Below are 14037 nucleotides of genomic sequence, written 5' to 3' on the forward strand. Positions count from 1 at the left end.
AGATCAGAGAGAACAGGATTATTTTTCAACTTTATTAACTAGTATACATTATTATAATATTTTAATATCATTGCTGTAGTCTTTGGTATATTAAACAATGTACTAAGCAAACATGATTTCAAAAGCTTAGAAGTACATGATATCCTTCCATTAACAGCTTTTTTATCAATATTTCGACAAGCAGGAATAATTACGTCACTGGGGAGTGGGATACAGGTGATTGTTTGCTCAGTCGAATAAGACATAAAACTCATACACATGCTTGTGGTATTAATGAATTATGGCTCCTTATTCATTCTCAGAGAGTCACTCATTCACTGCTAGTATCTATGTTATGGTCTACAAAGTACACTTCGGTGTCTTTCAAAGATATAGTAAAGGACTAGATTGGGTTGGGATGTCTGGTCGATATGGACGGGTTGGACCGAAAGGTCTGTTTCCATGCTGTGACTCTAAAGGCCAGCATAATGATTGAGTGATGGAACAAATCACTGAGCCACATAGCTTGGGTAGGCCTCAGATACAATGCAACTTGTGGTATGTTCTGAATCACTTACCTCAGCCTGGATGATGGTAGTTGTACTGAAATTATCATTGCTCCTTGAACTAGAGGAGAGATATCAGTTCCTGTTCCTAGCTCATTTCTGGCTCTGCACATGTTTGGGTTCTGAGTGAAGAAATGGGTGATGCTCTGCTGTGCTGACATAGCCAGTCAACGTTGACTGCTGTAGCTTATACATGAAAATTGGTTGCTGGGCAAGGAATCAAAGTATGGCTGCCGCCTGTGAACTATCTCTGAGAGGAAAGGTCAACACTGCCAAGGAGGTGGGAAGAACTTGCACAGTGACATGTCTTTAATGTGTTGATTTAGTCTTAATCTTAATGTTAATGTGACTTGCAGTATAAAATAATATTTTTACAAAGCACCCAAATAATTATCAGCTGTCCTTTGGCTAGATTTATGAAATAATAATATACATTTCTAATTTACAAAACATTGCCTTCAGAGTTAGATGTTTGGGAGATTTTCCAAGTTCAAAGATAGAAATTGTATGTCAACATTCTACGATCAAATGACAGTATTACACCATTACTCACACTGGATTTTATAATCTGGAGGGAGGAGACGGATATTTGACAGAGAAATTCGCCCCACGTCACCATCATCAAACTCCACCGTGACAAAATCACTTGCATCCTCCTCTTCTTCCTCTTCACTGCTACTACCTGCTGGACAGAAAAGGATCAGGTGATATTCTGCTTATAGGGAGGATACAGACAACAAGGTGGCCACTTTGAGCATTTGATGTTCTGTTCTTCTGTTGGTTCCTGGTTGGAAAATAAAATTACGTGCAGAATTTACGACAAAAAATAACATTCACCGCCAATTCAAGTGTTTATATATGTACAACATCTTAAACATTAGCCATGCTATAATCATTTCAAAATTGCAGATTCCAGCATCGGAATTTTATAACTGTGTACATATTCAAATCAAGACTCCTACTGTGTCTACAATGTTGAGACAAACTTGTTAACGTAAAAGGTGTTCACTTAGAGGGAAAGCCATATAAGTTAAGAATTTCTGGTGCATCAATTTTCCCTGTAACATAAGATTTAATTTCAACACATATAAAAATTTATAATTCAAGTTTACAAGGTGGTATTGTAATGCTAAACTACATCAGACCTCAGCACTACCTGAAAGAGAAGGAAATTTCATGGATGGATGATACATTCAAAGACTGTCATTCTAGTTCTTAAATACTCTTTACAATTTCATTGCACAAAATACAAAGTCAAAAACTGACTCTCCCACTTACTGTAGGAGTCTTTCCCTTCTGTAAAAACAGATTCTCTGCCTATGTATGCCTCTCATATATCTAGTTCAATGGATGTATAATACAACCTTGTTAAGGCAACTTTTGGTCATTCTTTAAAAATCCGTTCGCAGAATATCTTGCCATAGTCCAATGCAGTTTGTTGGATCTTGCTGTGTGCAAATTTGTAATTGAATTTTCTAAATTCCAACAGTGACTAGAAATCAAATGTACTGATCTGGCTGTAAAACACTGAGGTTCATCCTGAGGTCATGAAGCGTGCAATATAAATATAAGTCTTTACTCTTCCCCAAAATCACACAACATGTGATTCAGCACCTCAAATGAAGCATTTGACAAAACAGAGAACATATTGTGTTGGAAATACTGGACGTGGTCTGGTATTGTACACATTTAAAAGTGATGGGGGCACATCCTCGAGGTCAGCGAGAATGAAAGGGTTTTTGTAGAGTAATTAAGTATTCAGTCAATGCAGATATAACACCCTTTGACTGGAGAAACCAATCACTGAGGATTGGTGGCAAATTTACTAATATCCCTAAATACAAATGGATCGATCATTTGCTGTGTTTTGGCCTTGTGACCACTGTTCCCTCAGGGTTGGTACAGCCGCTCGGACGCTCCATTTGACAGTGATCAGTGTGCCGATATGCAACACAGCATTGACTTCCCATTCCAAAGGTCGCTGTCGCAGAGCAACCTCGGAGGTTCACACAGAAGATGATTAGGGGAACACTGCTCAGAGCTCTACTTATATGCCAGTCTGATTATAAGGGATATTTTCAAGTTATAATACATGAAATGAATGCATTGATTACAGATTTAAGTTCATTTTTTAACCAATTGCAGCTATGTCACAGCTAACTTTCTCCCATGTCCTCACCCAACCCCTACACACCAGCCCTTATCATCACATGGGCTGCTATTACACACTACCCATTGTTAGGCATTAACAATCCCCATTAACAGCCATTCATTCTCCTAGGCCGACTGTTATCCACTCCTTAGTCTATCCAACTGTTCTCTCTCTTTGGACTCTATCTTCACCTATTGTTTATTCCTTTTCCCCTTACCCCATCACTATCTTCTGCATAAAAAAAACTTTTTCTGAGCTACCATCAGTTCTGAGGAAGGATCACTGGACGCAAAATGGTAACTCTGCTTTCTCTCCACAAATGCGAGCAGACCTGCTGAGCTTTTGCAGCAATTTCTGTTTTTGTTTCTGCCTTCTAGAATCTGTTATTCTTGCAATCTTTTACTGCATGCAATTACCTTTATCAAACTGAATATGACCCCTGGACTAACCTGGAAGGAAATGCACTCTGTCACATGGCCTAAAAAAGAAATATACAACTTCACATTTGGACAAATGATCAAATGGGGATTAAAGTATTATGAAAGGTACAGGTAGCAATATATTATCAAATATGTGTCAAATATCTAACACCTGTTCTCAGCTGTATACTCTATCTGTGGGCTAGAAAACCTTTAGCTGTTAAAAATCAACATCAATCTGAAATTTAGTCAAATAATATATAAAATGAGCATAAAGATGCTACTAACTACTGGTCTAATCATCACACAATTGAGTATAAGGCAACACCTAGTTTTGTTTTGTTTTAAACAAGGTTGAATGATTATTACCTTTGATGAGCACTAGTGAAATATCTGCGCAATTGCACTAGCCTCTCAACCAGAGGGTGACACATTTGAAATTTCCATTACAACATTCTGACACAACAATATCTTTGAGTGCTTTTCTCTAGAACACAAGATGAAGTGATATATTTTATTGGGACATATCGCAGAGGAGAGGAGAAACTTAATATATTAGGATAGAAATTAGTTTTGCCCACTTTCAGGGGTAGAATCAATGGCCTCAGCAAAGAGACCTGAGCCTGGGCCAAAGCTAGGCCCTGAGCCCTATTAAACCCAAAGATGTGCAGGTTAGGTGAATTGGCCACGCTAAGTTGCCCATAGTGTTAGGTACATTAGTCAGGGGTAAATGTAGGGGAATGGGTCTGGGTGGGTTGCTCTTCGGAGGGTTGGTGAGGACTTGTTGGGCCGAAGGACCTCTTTCCATACTGTAGGTAATCTAATCTAATCTAATTGCTTTCCGTATAAGTGTCTCCAGTGGAGCATCATACTTAGTTTTGAGAAGCAAGGACAGAGGTAACAGGAGGGAGGGAAGGAAGGGTAGGAGAGAGGAAATAGGATTGGAAAGAAGGAAAAGAGAAATGGAGGGTAGGGGATATAGGGGTGTGATGTAAGGTGATGATTTATATATAATGTCATTTATTTTAGAGCTTGGTTTTGAACCAATGGCATGTGGGTTTGGTCTGTCTGTGCAGGGCTTTAATGATTAACTTATACATATTTCTGTAGCCATGGTGATTTTTTTTAAAAAAGTAGAAGAGAGAGACATCCTAAAGAGTAATAAAGTTTTGTTTTCATTATTGAGTTTTATGAGCAAACAGAGTAAATGAGTGTATATTAGGTTTCAGGTAGAAGGTTCTGAAATTTCTTTTTGACTTATAGGAAACACCCACAACTTGGCAAAAACCCTTTTGGTTTTAGGGTTTTGTCACAAGCTGTGTATGAAAAATAGTTGCTTCTGAAGAAAACTAATGTTAATTAATTTGAAATTCCCAGACGAGAAATATTTGGTTGAAACCCTGAAAGGGTTATTTGAAGCTGAGAAAGTCTAATCCTATTAGTATGAGGATTCAAAAAATAGGCTATCAGATTCTCAAGATAGGAAATTGAGGCGATTATAGGTGTGAAAAAGAAGTGAATTCTCACTGATGTGAATATTATAAAAGTGTGCATTTAGAATTACTTTGTGTTTTGAAAAATCTTTAAACCGGTGTTATATGTGAATAGTTTGGTTGATTCTATTTTATAGAACAAAGAGCAAAGAACAATGAAAGTTTACAGCTCAGAAACAGGCCCTTCAGCCCTCCAAGCCTGAGCCAATCCAATTGTACTGTCTACACCTGTTGGTCAATTCCTAAGCATCTGTATCCCTCTACTCCCCACCTACTCATGCATTTATCCAGATGCATCTTAAATGAATCTACCATGCCTGCCACTAGCACCTCTGCTGGCAATGCATTTCAAATGCCTACCACCCTCTGTGTGAAGTACTTGCCGCGTGTATCCCTCTTAAACTTTCCACCTCTCACCTTGAAAGCATGACCTCTTGGTATTGAATCCTTCACCCTGGGAAAAAAATTGTCTCTATCCACCATGTCTATACCCTTCATGATTTTATGAACCTCAATCAGGTCCCTCCCTCAATCTCCTTTTATCTAATGAATATAAACCTAACCTACTCAGCCTTTCTTCATAGCTAAAACTTCTATACCAGGCAACATCCTCATAAACTTTCTCTGCACTCTCAGCGCCCACATCCTTTTGGTAATGTGGCGACCAGAACTGTACACTAAATGCAGCCAAATCAATGTCTTGTACAATGTTAACATGACTTGCCAGCTCTTATACTCAATACCCCATCCAATGAGGCAAGCATACTATATGCCTTCTTGACCACTCTATCCATCTGTGCAGCAACCATCAGGGTGCCATGGACCTGCACTCCCAGATATCTCTGCCCATCAACTTTTCCCAAGGCATTTCTGTTCATTGTATAATTTGCTTGAGTATTAATCTTGCCTAAATGCATCACCTCATATTTGTCTGGATTGAAATCCAGCTGCCACTTTTCCACACAACTCTCCAGTCTATCTATATCCTCCTGTATTCTCTGACAGTGCCTTATGCTTTCTGCTACCAATCTTCGTGTCATCTGCAAAATTGTTGATCATACCAACATGCCCTCTTCCAGATCATTTATGTATATTATGAACAACAGTGGCCCCAATACTGACCCCTGTGGAACACCACTGGTCACCTTTCTCTATTTCGAGAAACTCCCTTCAACTACTACTCTCTGACTCCTGTTGCTCAACCAGTTCTTTATCCACCTAGCTAGAACACCCTGCACACCATGTGACTTCACTTTCACCATTAGTCTACCATTGGGAACCTTATCAAACGCCTTACTAAAGTCCATGTATATGACACCAACGGCCCTTCCTTCATCTATCAACTTGGTCAGTTCTTCGAAGAACTCTATTAAGTTGATAAGGTATGATCTCCCCTGCACAAAACCATGTTGCCTATCACTGATAAGCCCATTCTTTTCTAAATATAAATAGATCCTATCCCTCAGTCCCTTCTCCAGCAACTTTCCCACCTCTGATGTCAGGCTCACTGGTCTGTAGTTACCTGGAATATCCCTACTACCCTTCTTGTACAGGGGACAACATGAGCAACCTTCCAGTCGTCCGGCACCTCACCTGTATTTGAGGATGCCACAAAGGTATCTGTCAGGGCCCCAACTATTTCCTCTCTTGCCTCCCTCAGCAACCTGGGATAGATCCCATCCAGTCCTGGGGATTTGTCCACCTTAATAACCTCTAGCCTACCCAACACATCTTCCCTACTTATGTCAACGTGACCCAGACTAATCAAACCTCCACCTCTAATCTCAACATTCATCATGCTCTTCTCCTCAGTGAACACTGATGCAAAGTAATCATTCAGAATCTCATCCATTCTCTCAGGTTCGACACACAGTCTTCCTTCATTACCCTTTAGTGGACCAATCCTTGCTTCTTATATAAGAACAAAATGCTTTGGGATTCTCCTTAATGCTGCTCGCTAAAGCTATTTCATGACCCCTTTTAGCCTACTTGATTCCTCGTTTAAGACTTGTCCTACTCTTCCAATATTCTTCCAGGCCCGTTCTGTTCTTAGCTGCCTAGACCATATGTGTGTTTCCCTTTTCCTCTTGGCTAGTCATACAATTTCTCCTGTCATCCACGGTTCATGTCTTCATTATCTTCATTTATTTTGTGTAATCAACTTTATTGTTAAAGCCAAACCTGTAAAATTGCAGTGAGAGAGCACTTCATTAAAACCAAAAATAACAATACAATTTGATCTATCAAGCCAGATTTCTGCCTGGGATCTGAACTTGTCCAGTAACAACATCTGAGCCGAGAGCGTGGTGCTGGAAAAGCACAGCAGGTCAGGCAGCATCCGAGGAGCAGGAGAATTGACGTTTCGGGCATAACCCTTCATCAGAAATGAAGGACTTCCTGATGAAGGGCTTTTGCCCGCAACGTTGATTCTCCTGCTCCTCGGATGCTGCCTGACCCGTTGTGCTTTTTCAGCACCACGCTCTCAACTCTGATCTCCAGCATCTGCAGTCCTCACATTCCATCACTAACAACATCACCTGGGAGCATAACAAAGGAAAGGATAGACCAGGAGGGGAAGGGAAGAATGTGAGGAAGAAAAAGGAGGAGGGTAGAGACAGAGGGAAGGAGGGAGACAAAGGAATGTTATATCTATATAATACCTTTCTCAACCAACACTGCAAAAGTACTTTACAGCCAATTCAGCTTTTTGGAAGGTGTGGTTACTGTTGTAATAGACAAAGCCTTCAAGCTACACAAACAGTAATGTGATATTGACCAGATAATGTTTATTTGCGCTTGAGGAATAAATACTGGCCAACACACCAGCAATAACTTCCTTTCTCTTTGAATTTGTGCCGCGGGGTCTTTCACATCCACCTTAGACTGCAGTAGTTGTTTCAGATCAATGTACTACCCTCAAGACAGCACCACTGATCATGGAACAGTCTTTCATTGGAACTGCACTGGAGTGTCAGTTGACATTTCTGTGCTCAAGTATTGCCATGAGCTGAAGTTACTTGTCACTTTTTTTAATAGCCCAAAGTTAACACCCAGGAGTGGGCCTACAGCAGACAACTGCAAGGACTGTCAAGTCTGTGCAGGACTGCCGCCATTCCTGATTCTACATGAAGCTTTGTAAAAACTAGTGTGTAGCTGGCAAGTGTCGCTTTCGCTGAGCTCTGCCAAATTTCTGATGGGAACCTAAAATGGATACTAGATGCCTCATGAAGGGACACTTGGTTTGGCAGCTGCCAGCTGATCCCTGAAAACTGATGCAATTGAACTTAATTCTGATGCAAGCTCACAACCTGAAATATTAACTCTTCGTGTCTCTCTCTCTATGGATGCTGGCCATTGGCTGAGTATTTCCAGCATTTTCCATTTTCATGCCGAGTTCAGAGTAGACTCAAACATCCTTGGATTACAACAGTATTGTTGTCCAAAACAAGACCTCATCGTATTCCACAGGCACAGCAAGGTCCAATTGCTGTCTCTTTACCTTTTAGATTACCCAAGATTAAATAATCCTCCCAACAGCTAATTATGGCCATCATGGAGGTACCTGTGACCTTTGTCATCAGCTGTACAGAAGGCTGTGTGTCATACCTAATGAGAAGAAGAAGGAACTGTTGACTAAATGTGAGGCATTTTCTTTAAAAAAACAATTGTAAGAGGCTGCAAATACCTGCCTGTCTGAACTACTACTACTACTCTTATTACAGCCAAAAGTCCTGAGTCAGAGGGAGTTAATTGCACAACTTCCCACTAGGCTTTGATAAACGACATCTGGATCTTGCACTCCCCAGTCACATTCGACCTTGGAGCTCGTCAGTGACGGATATGACCAGTCTGTTCTCATCTCAAACATTCATACCAGCGGCATTTCTCTCCACTTCACTCCAATATTATCAACATCCATCACCCCTCTCTCAATGTGAGTAGGAGCATCATTTACACAGCTTGCAATATTCAGCTTGCTCCACAAATCCATCACCTTAATGGAGTACTAATTCAAATTTAAATGTTTGTGCAGTGGCTGTGGAAGTGGCCTTCGGTAGATAATTATATGATATTGTTTTTTTCTGCTGACAATTGTAGCAAAGCCACATAACTGACCCATGGCTCCCCTTATCTCTTGGTGAAATATTCCAGTTAACCAGATCCGCTCTTTATCCTTTTTTATTACTGATCAAATGATGCTTGATTTCATGTTGCACTATATCCCCAGCACAGTTTGTGAGCAAGGCCATGGATTCATCTGCAGTTCTCAGCAAAAAAAGCAGACAAATCACAGACTACATGTTCTAAAATACCTGTTAAAAAAAGAATCAAATCAACAAATAGAAATGTTGCAACAGGAATAGGGCACTTAGGCCCTTGAGCTGTTCCACTATTCCATTCAAATCATGGATAATCTATTAATCAAATTCACTAACTCCCTATTTGCACCCAAGTGCTCAATACCTCTTGCTTTCAGTCATGAAAGGTGTAACTGATCCAGCAACATTTTGGGTAGAGAGTTCCAATTTTCCATTTCCCTTTCTCTGGCAAAGTATTTCCTCATATTATTCCGAAACAGCCTGGTTCTAATTTTAAGACCATGCTTTATTCTGGGTTCCTGCAGCAGAGGAAATCATTCCTGTGTACATACTGAACCTCTTAACCATTTTACACACTTCAATTAGATCACCCTTTAATCTTCTAAGCTCAACAGAATGCAAAGCAAAAAATTGCAACCTGTGCTCATAATTTAACCCTTTAGGTGACAGTATCATGCTGATATCTACGCTGCACGTTGTGAAACTAATAAATCCTTTGTGGCAATGACCTGCCTGAACCTAAACAAAGTACACTATTGTGACCAGCACTCTGCAAAACTGAACATACATTTCTGTACATTCCAATCCTTTTGAGGTAGGAGCTCAATATTCCCATTGAGTTTGTTGACTACTTTTTGTATGTGTTCTAGATTTTTGTGATTTGTGTATGGCCACCCAAATTGTTGGTCACCCAAATCTCATGTTCCTCCTCAGTTCCTAGTCTTTGTCCAATAAGGAGATATTCCAATTTATCTTGCTTGCATCTAATTAATAAGCTTACACTTCCTCACACGAGCTCCATCTGTTGTAAGTTTGTTCATATTTCTATGTCCATCTCTAACTTTCTGCTCCTGTCTACAGCAGGTATTGTAATCTGCACTCAGATACATACATCTTTTAATTTCTTCATCCAAGTGGATTGATTTACATTCTGTAAGTTGAAGGCCTTGAGTACAAAGTCAGAAACCACACAACACCAGGTTATAGTCCAACAGGTTTATTTGAAATCACAAGCATTTAGAGCGTTGCTCCTTTGTCAGGTGATGAAGGGGCTACGTTCCAAAAGCTTGTGATTCCAAATAGACCTGTTGGACTATAACCTGGTATCATCTGGCTTCTGACTATGTCTACCTCAGTCCAACACCGGCACCTCCAAATCATGGTCCCTCGCACAGCCGATGGAGAATATTACTTGTCATCACTAGCCTTCGGAAGTTCTTTTAACTTCAACCTCAATCCCCTATTTCAATAATTACCAATCATGTCACAAAGTTACTTGCAATTCTATGCCCATGAATGAAGTGGAGAATGCATACACAATGGTGGAAGCTGACTTACTTGGAACAACATATAAATTATTGTGGTTAGTTACAAATGGACAGAACAGGAGTAACAATGACTTGCCTCAATTCTACAGCACCATGGTGAGACCATACCTGGAATAATGTGTACAAATCTCCTTGCCTAAGGCAGGACATATTTTCTTGAGAGGAGAGTGAACTGGAAAGTCCCTAGGCTGATGAGTGGAATGGCAGGACTATCCAATGAGGAGAGTTTCGAAAGACTGGGCTTGCATTTACTGGAGTTTAGAAAATGAGATGGGATCTTATTTTAACTTACAAAATTCTTAAAAGGATGGTCAGGTGGATTCAGAAAGAATGTGCCACAGGCTGGAAGGGTCTAGAACCAAGTGACACAGTCATAGGATTTTGGATTGAGTCAAGAATGAATGTCTCCCCTAGAGGGTTCTGGAAGCTCAATTAAAAAAATACGTTCAAAATAGGGGTGATACATTTCTAGTTAGTAATGAATTCAAGGAATATGGAGATTTGCAAGAAAATTATATTAAGGTAGCCATGATCTCGAATAGTGGAGCAGCCTTGATGGGCTAAATGGTTTACTCCTGCTCCTATTCACCTAAAATGGAACGTGGTCCATGAAACACCGACCAAAGTCTTGGAAATCCAAGTAGCCTAAATTGAATTTGTATTATTCCATTCCTATTCTTTTTTCTAGTCACAAATATATGGTTACTGCCAACACCAATGCAGTGCATAACCAACACAATGAACTGACCATACGATGCATATCCAGAATAAATCACAAACTAGGGTAGACATTTTGATCAATGAAACATGCTTAAGGTGCCTGTGTATGTGAGCTAATTTTATATGAAGTGTTTTTACCTGCATTAAAATTGGCTCCTGTGGGGTGATCATTTTGAACGCATTGAGTATTTGCACATGAATTTTGTGAACTGCTCTGGAGTGATCTTCTGTCAGGTTGATGTTAGGATGCATCTTGAGCCTATTTCTATTTCATACCGGGCTGAGAGATCAATTTGTCTCATTTATACATTAATTTAAAAAAGTCCAATTACCCCAATTTGATCCACTCAAGGTGCTGCTTCCACTTATCTTTAATTAAATAGGACTGTGTTTGGCTCTTTCCAGTCGTTTTAGAAATGGTATCTCAGTTCCGTTGCAGATTGATTTCTACTCAAGTGGTTGGTCATACAAACGTGATACAGAATTCCATGCTGAGCCAATTACCATTTCCTTAATTTAACTGGGAATGTTGCAGTTTTGATTGTGTCTAACAATCACTGTCAAGCTGGGTCATCAATATGAGCTCAGCCTCACTTTGCCACACTTGAGTTACAGTCCAGTTACTCCAGGAAAGAGCACTGCATTGAGCCAGGATTCTCCTAAGCTGTTCATTTCCCCGTCAGCTTCAGCAAGAAAAGAAATGGATCCAGCTGAGGTCAGTAAAGTGCTGGAAATGCTTCCTGTAGATTTTGTAGTCGTTCAGCTGGAACTTTTAATGTACATCCTTTGTGATCAAGAAAGCCTAATTGTACTGCTAATGCTGGTGGAATAAATATGAGACATTCTGGGCTAACGTTAATAGCAGCAGCTGTTCATTGCCATCCCCTTAATCAGTTGTGATTTTGCTAGCCTAAAGTTTGTGCATTTGAAGCATTTTTACAACAGTAGTTTTTTTTCTATTCTGTTCTGATGCATAGCCTAGATGTTCAAGGTGTAATATATACATGCTATTGTTTGTTGGTTTTGTAGCCTGTGGCTCACTTTGTAACAAATCAGTGTCAAAACAGTAATTTAAAAATCAAATCCTTTTTGCTCCATGTTATCAACATTACTGGCTGCTTTGTTATCGTAGGCTGCAAAGTTTATTGCATTTTTTTTTGGGGGGGGAAGATATCATAGTCTTCCTGGGTTCAATCCAAGTAATTATTGATGAGAAAAATGACAGCTCATTTTTAATGAGGCCTGAGGCCCAATTTCTGGAGGTTTTGGGTCCCCTAGACAAGCCGTCATTCAAAGTAAAGTTACCATAACCTCACCAGACCATAGAGCTTCTCTCTCATTACAGAGAGATGATTGTTGGTGATTTTAACCTGAGAGTCACCACACTTCAGGCAAGGGGTGAAGCTAAGAAGAGTCCTTCACAATAACCTGAGCTGGTGCAGGAACTGAACCCATGCAGTTGGTGTTGCAAGCTGACATAATTTTTGAGGCTGCTCACATCAAAATGGTTTGCTAACTTTAGGGAACTGTCCTGACATTAGAGTTTCCTTACAATCACCGTGGAATACAATTTTGCTAATGTTTCTCTGTATGACACATGAGCAAATCAAAAACTGTTCCCTTACTGACAGTAAATTCTGATGTTCTCTCTGTGTACCATCTGTGTCCTTGAGGCACATTCGAAAATAGTTGGCTTTTCACTGGTTGGCAGAATATTAATGATGCCCGGCTGTTAAATTGGACCACTCATCCCACAGGGTTACCTGCATGTCCATTCCACAGTTTCAAATCTGTCTTGGAACATTTAGAACACTGGATTAATACTGATATAGAAGACAAGTGTACGTGTGGACTCATTTTTCCCTTTATCCCAATGATGATCTGAAAGCTCTTTGGAATTGCTGTAAGACCAGCATTTGTCAAAACTGACTTATAAAATACATTGAAAGACAAGACATAACATGTGCAATCCAATTGCAGAAATTACCAGTCAGAATGCTGACAATGTGCAGTGAGATCTGAAATCAAATAGACATCCTAAACCAATTGCAAGAAGCTGGAGATTTATTCCTCTCCTACTCACTCCAATAGATCTAAGAATTTCAACAGGAAACACTGAAGTGCTGCAATATTAAAAAAGCCAATGTCAAACCATTCCATGAGACTCAGTGGCATTACCATTCCTGAGTTGCCCACTATCAACATTCTGGGGATTACAATTGACCAAAAACTAAATTGGACTCACCGTATAAACACAGTGGCAACAAGAGCAGGTCAGAGCCTGGGAATTCTGCACTGAGTAACTTCCAAACTGACTCCCAAAGCCAGTCCACCATCTACAAGACAAAAGTCTGGAGTGTGCTTGAAAATTCTCCACTTGCCCAGATGAGTGCAGCTCAAGTGACACCATTCAGGACAAAGCAGTCCCGATGGAGTTGGGCACGACATCTTCCACCTTCAACATCCACTCCTTTCACCATCGATACACAGTAGCAGCCAAATGTACTATCTACGAGATACACTGCAGTATCTCACAGCAGTAGCTAGTGATGCCCATATTCCATCAATGAATAAAATAAATCCTAATTGAAATGCCGTCCACTATAATTAAAAAGCTCATGTTTGAATTTAGTGTCTATGAGCTTTATATTTTGCAATTGGGAAGTAAACTCGCTGCATTTGAATTAAAATTCTATTCCAAATATGAGATTCCAAAGATGATTTGTTTTCAATCAATATACATTTTGCACTTTAGTTTTCACATTCAATTTGCTCTGGTCAATTTGAGAAAAAAGTCTTTTGTAACAAAGGCTGAGATGAGGAGAGAGGGGAGTCATTCATCTCACTAGTCACACATGGAACAACTCTGCACTGAACATCCATCCTAGACTAATGACATGCTCGGTTACTTTCACACCACATACCTATGGCTGCTCTGTGGAAACCTTTTGTGGACTTGCACCTCTAAATGTTACACTGTAGGAGAGCAATCACACAACAGCGAGTGTTCCAAAGTCTCTCCCATTCTCCGGTGATGAGTGGGTCCATCCATTTAATTTGT

At 40.0% G+C, this 14037-nt stretch overlaps 1 protein-coding gene across 6 annotated transcripts in view; it reads right to left on the reverse strand.

The window, feature by feature from the left end:
* The window catches only part of bahcc1b (BAH domain and coiled-coil containing 1b), a 242676-nt gene that overhangs the window by 15478 nt on the left and 213161 nt on the right, over nt 1–14037 (reverse strand). For 5 of the 6 annotated variants that reach the window (XM_060844917.1, XM_060844921.1, XM_060844920.1 and 2 more), the window contains one exon: nt 1099–1230. In XM_060844917.1, the coding sequence (XP_060700900.1) occupies nt 1099–1230 (132 nt within the window). The remainder of the gene's footprint in view (nt 1–1098; nt 1231–14037) is intronic. The other variant, XM_060844918.1, reaches the window with a different exon arrangement.

This window comes from Hemiscyllium ocellatum, chromosome 25, assembly GCF_020745735.1.
Source record: "Hemiscyllium ocellatum isolate sHemOce1 chromosome 25, sHemOce1.pat.X.cur, whole genome shotgun sequence".
In the NCBI taxonomy this organism is placed as follows: domain Eukaryota; kingdom Metazoa; phylum Chordata; class Chondrichthyes; order Orectolobiformes; family Hemiscylliidae; genus Hemiscyllium; species Hemiscyllium ocellatum.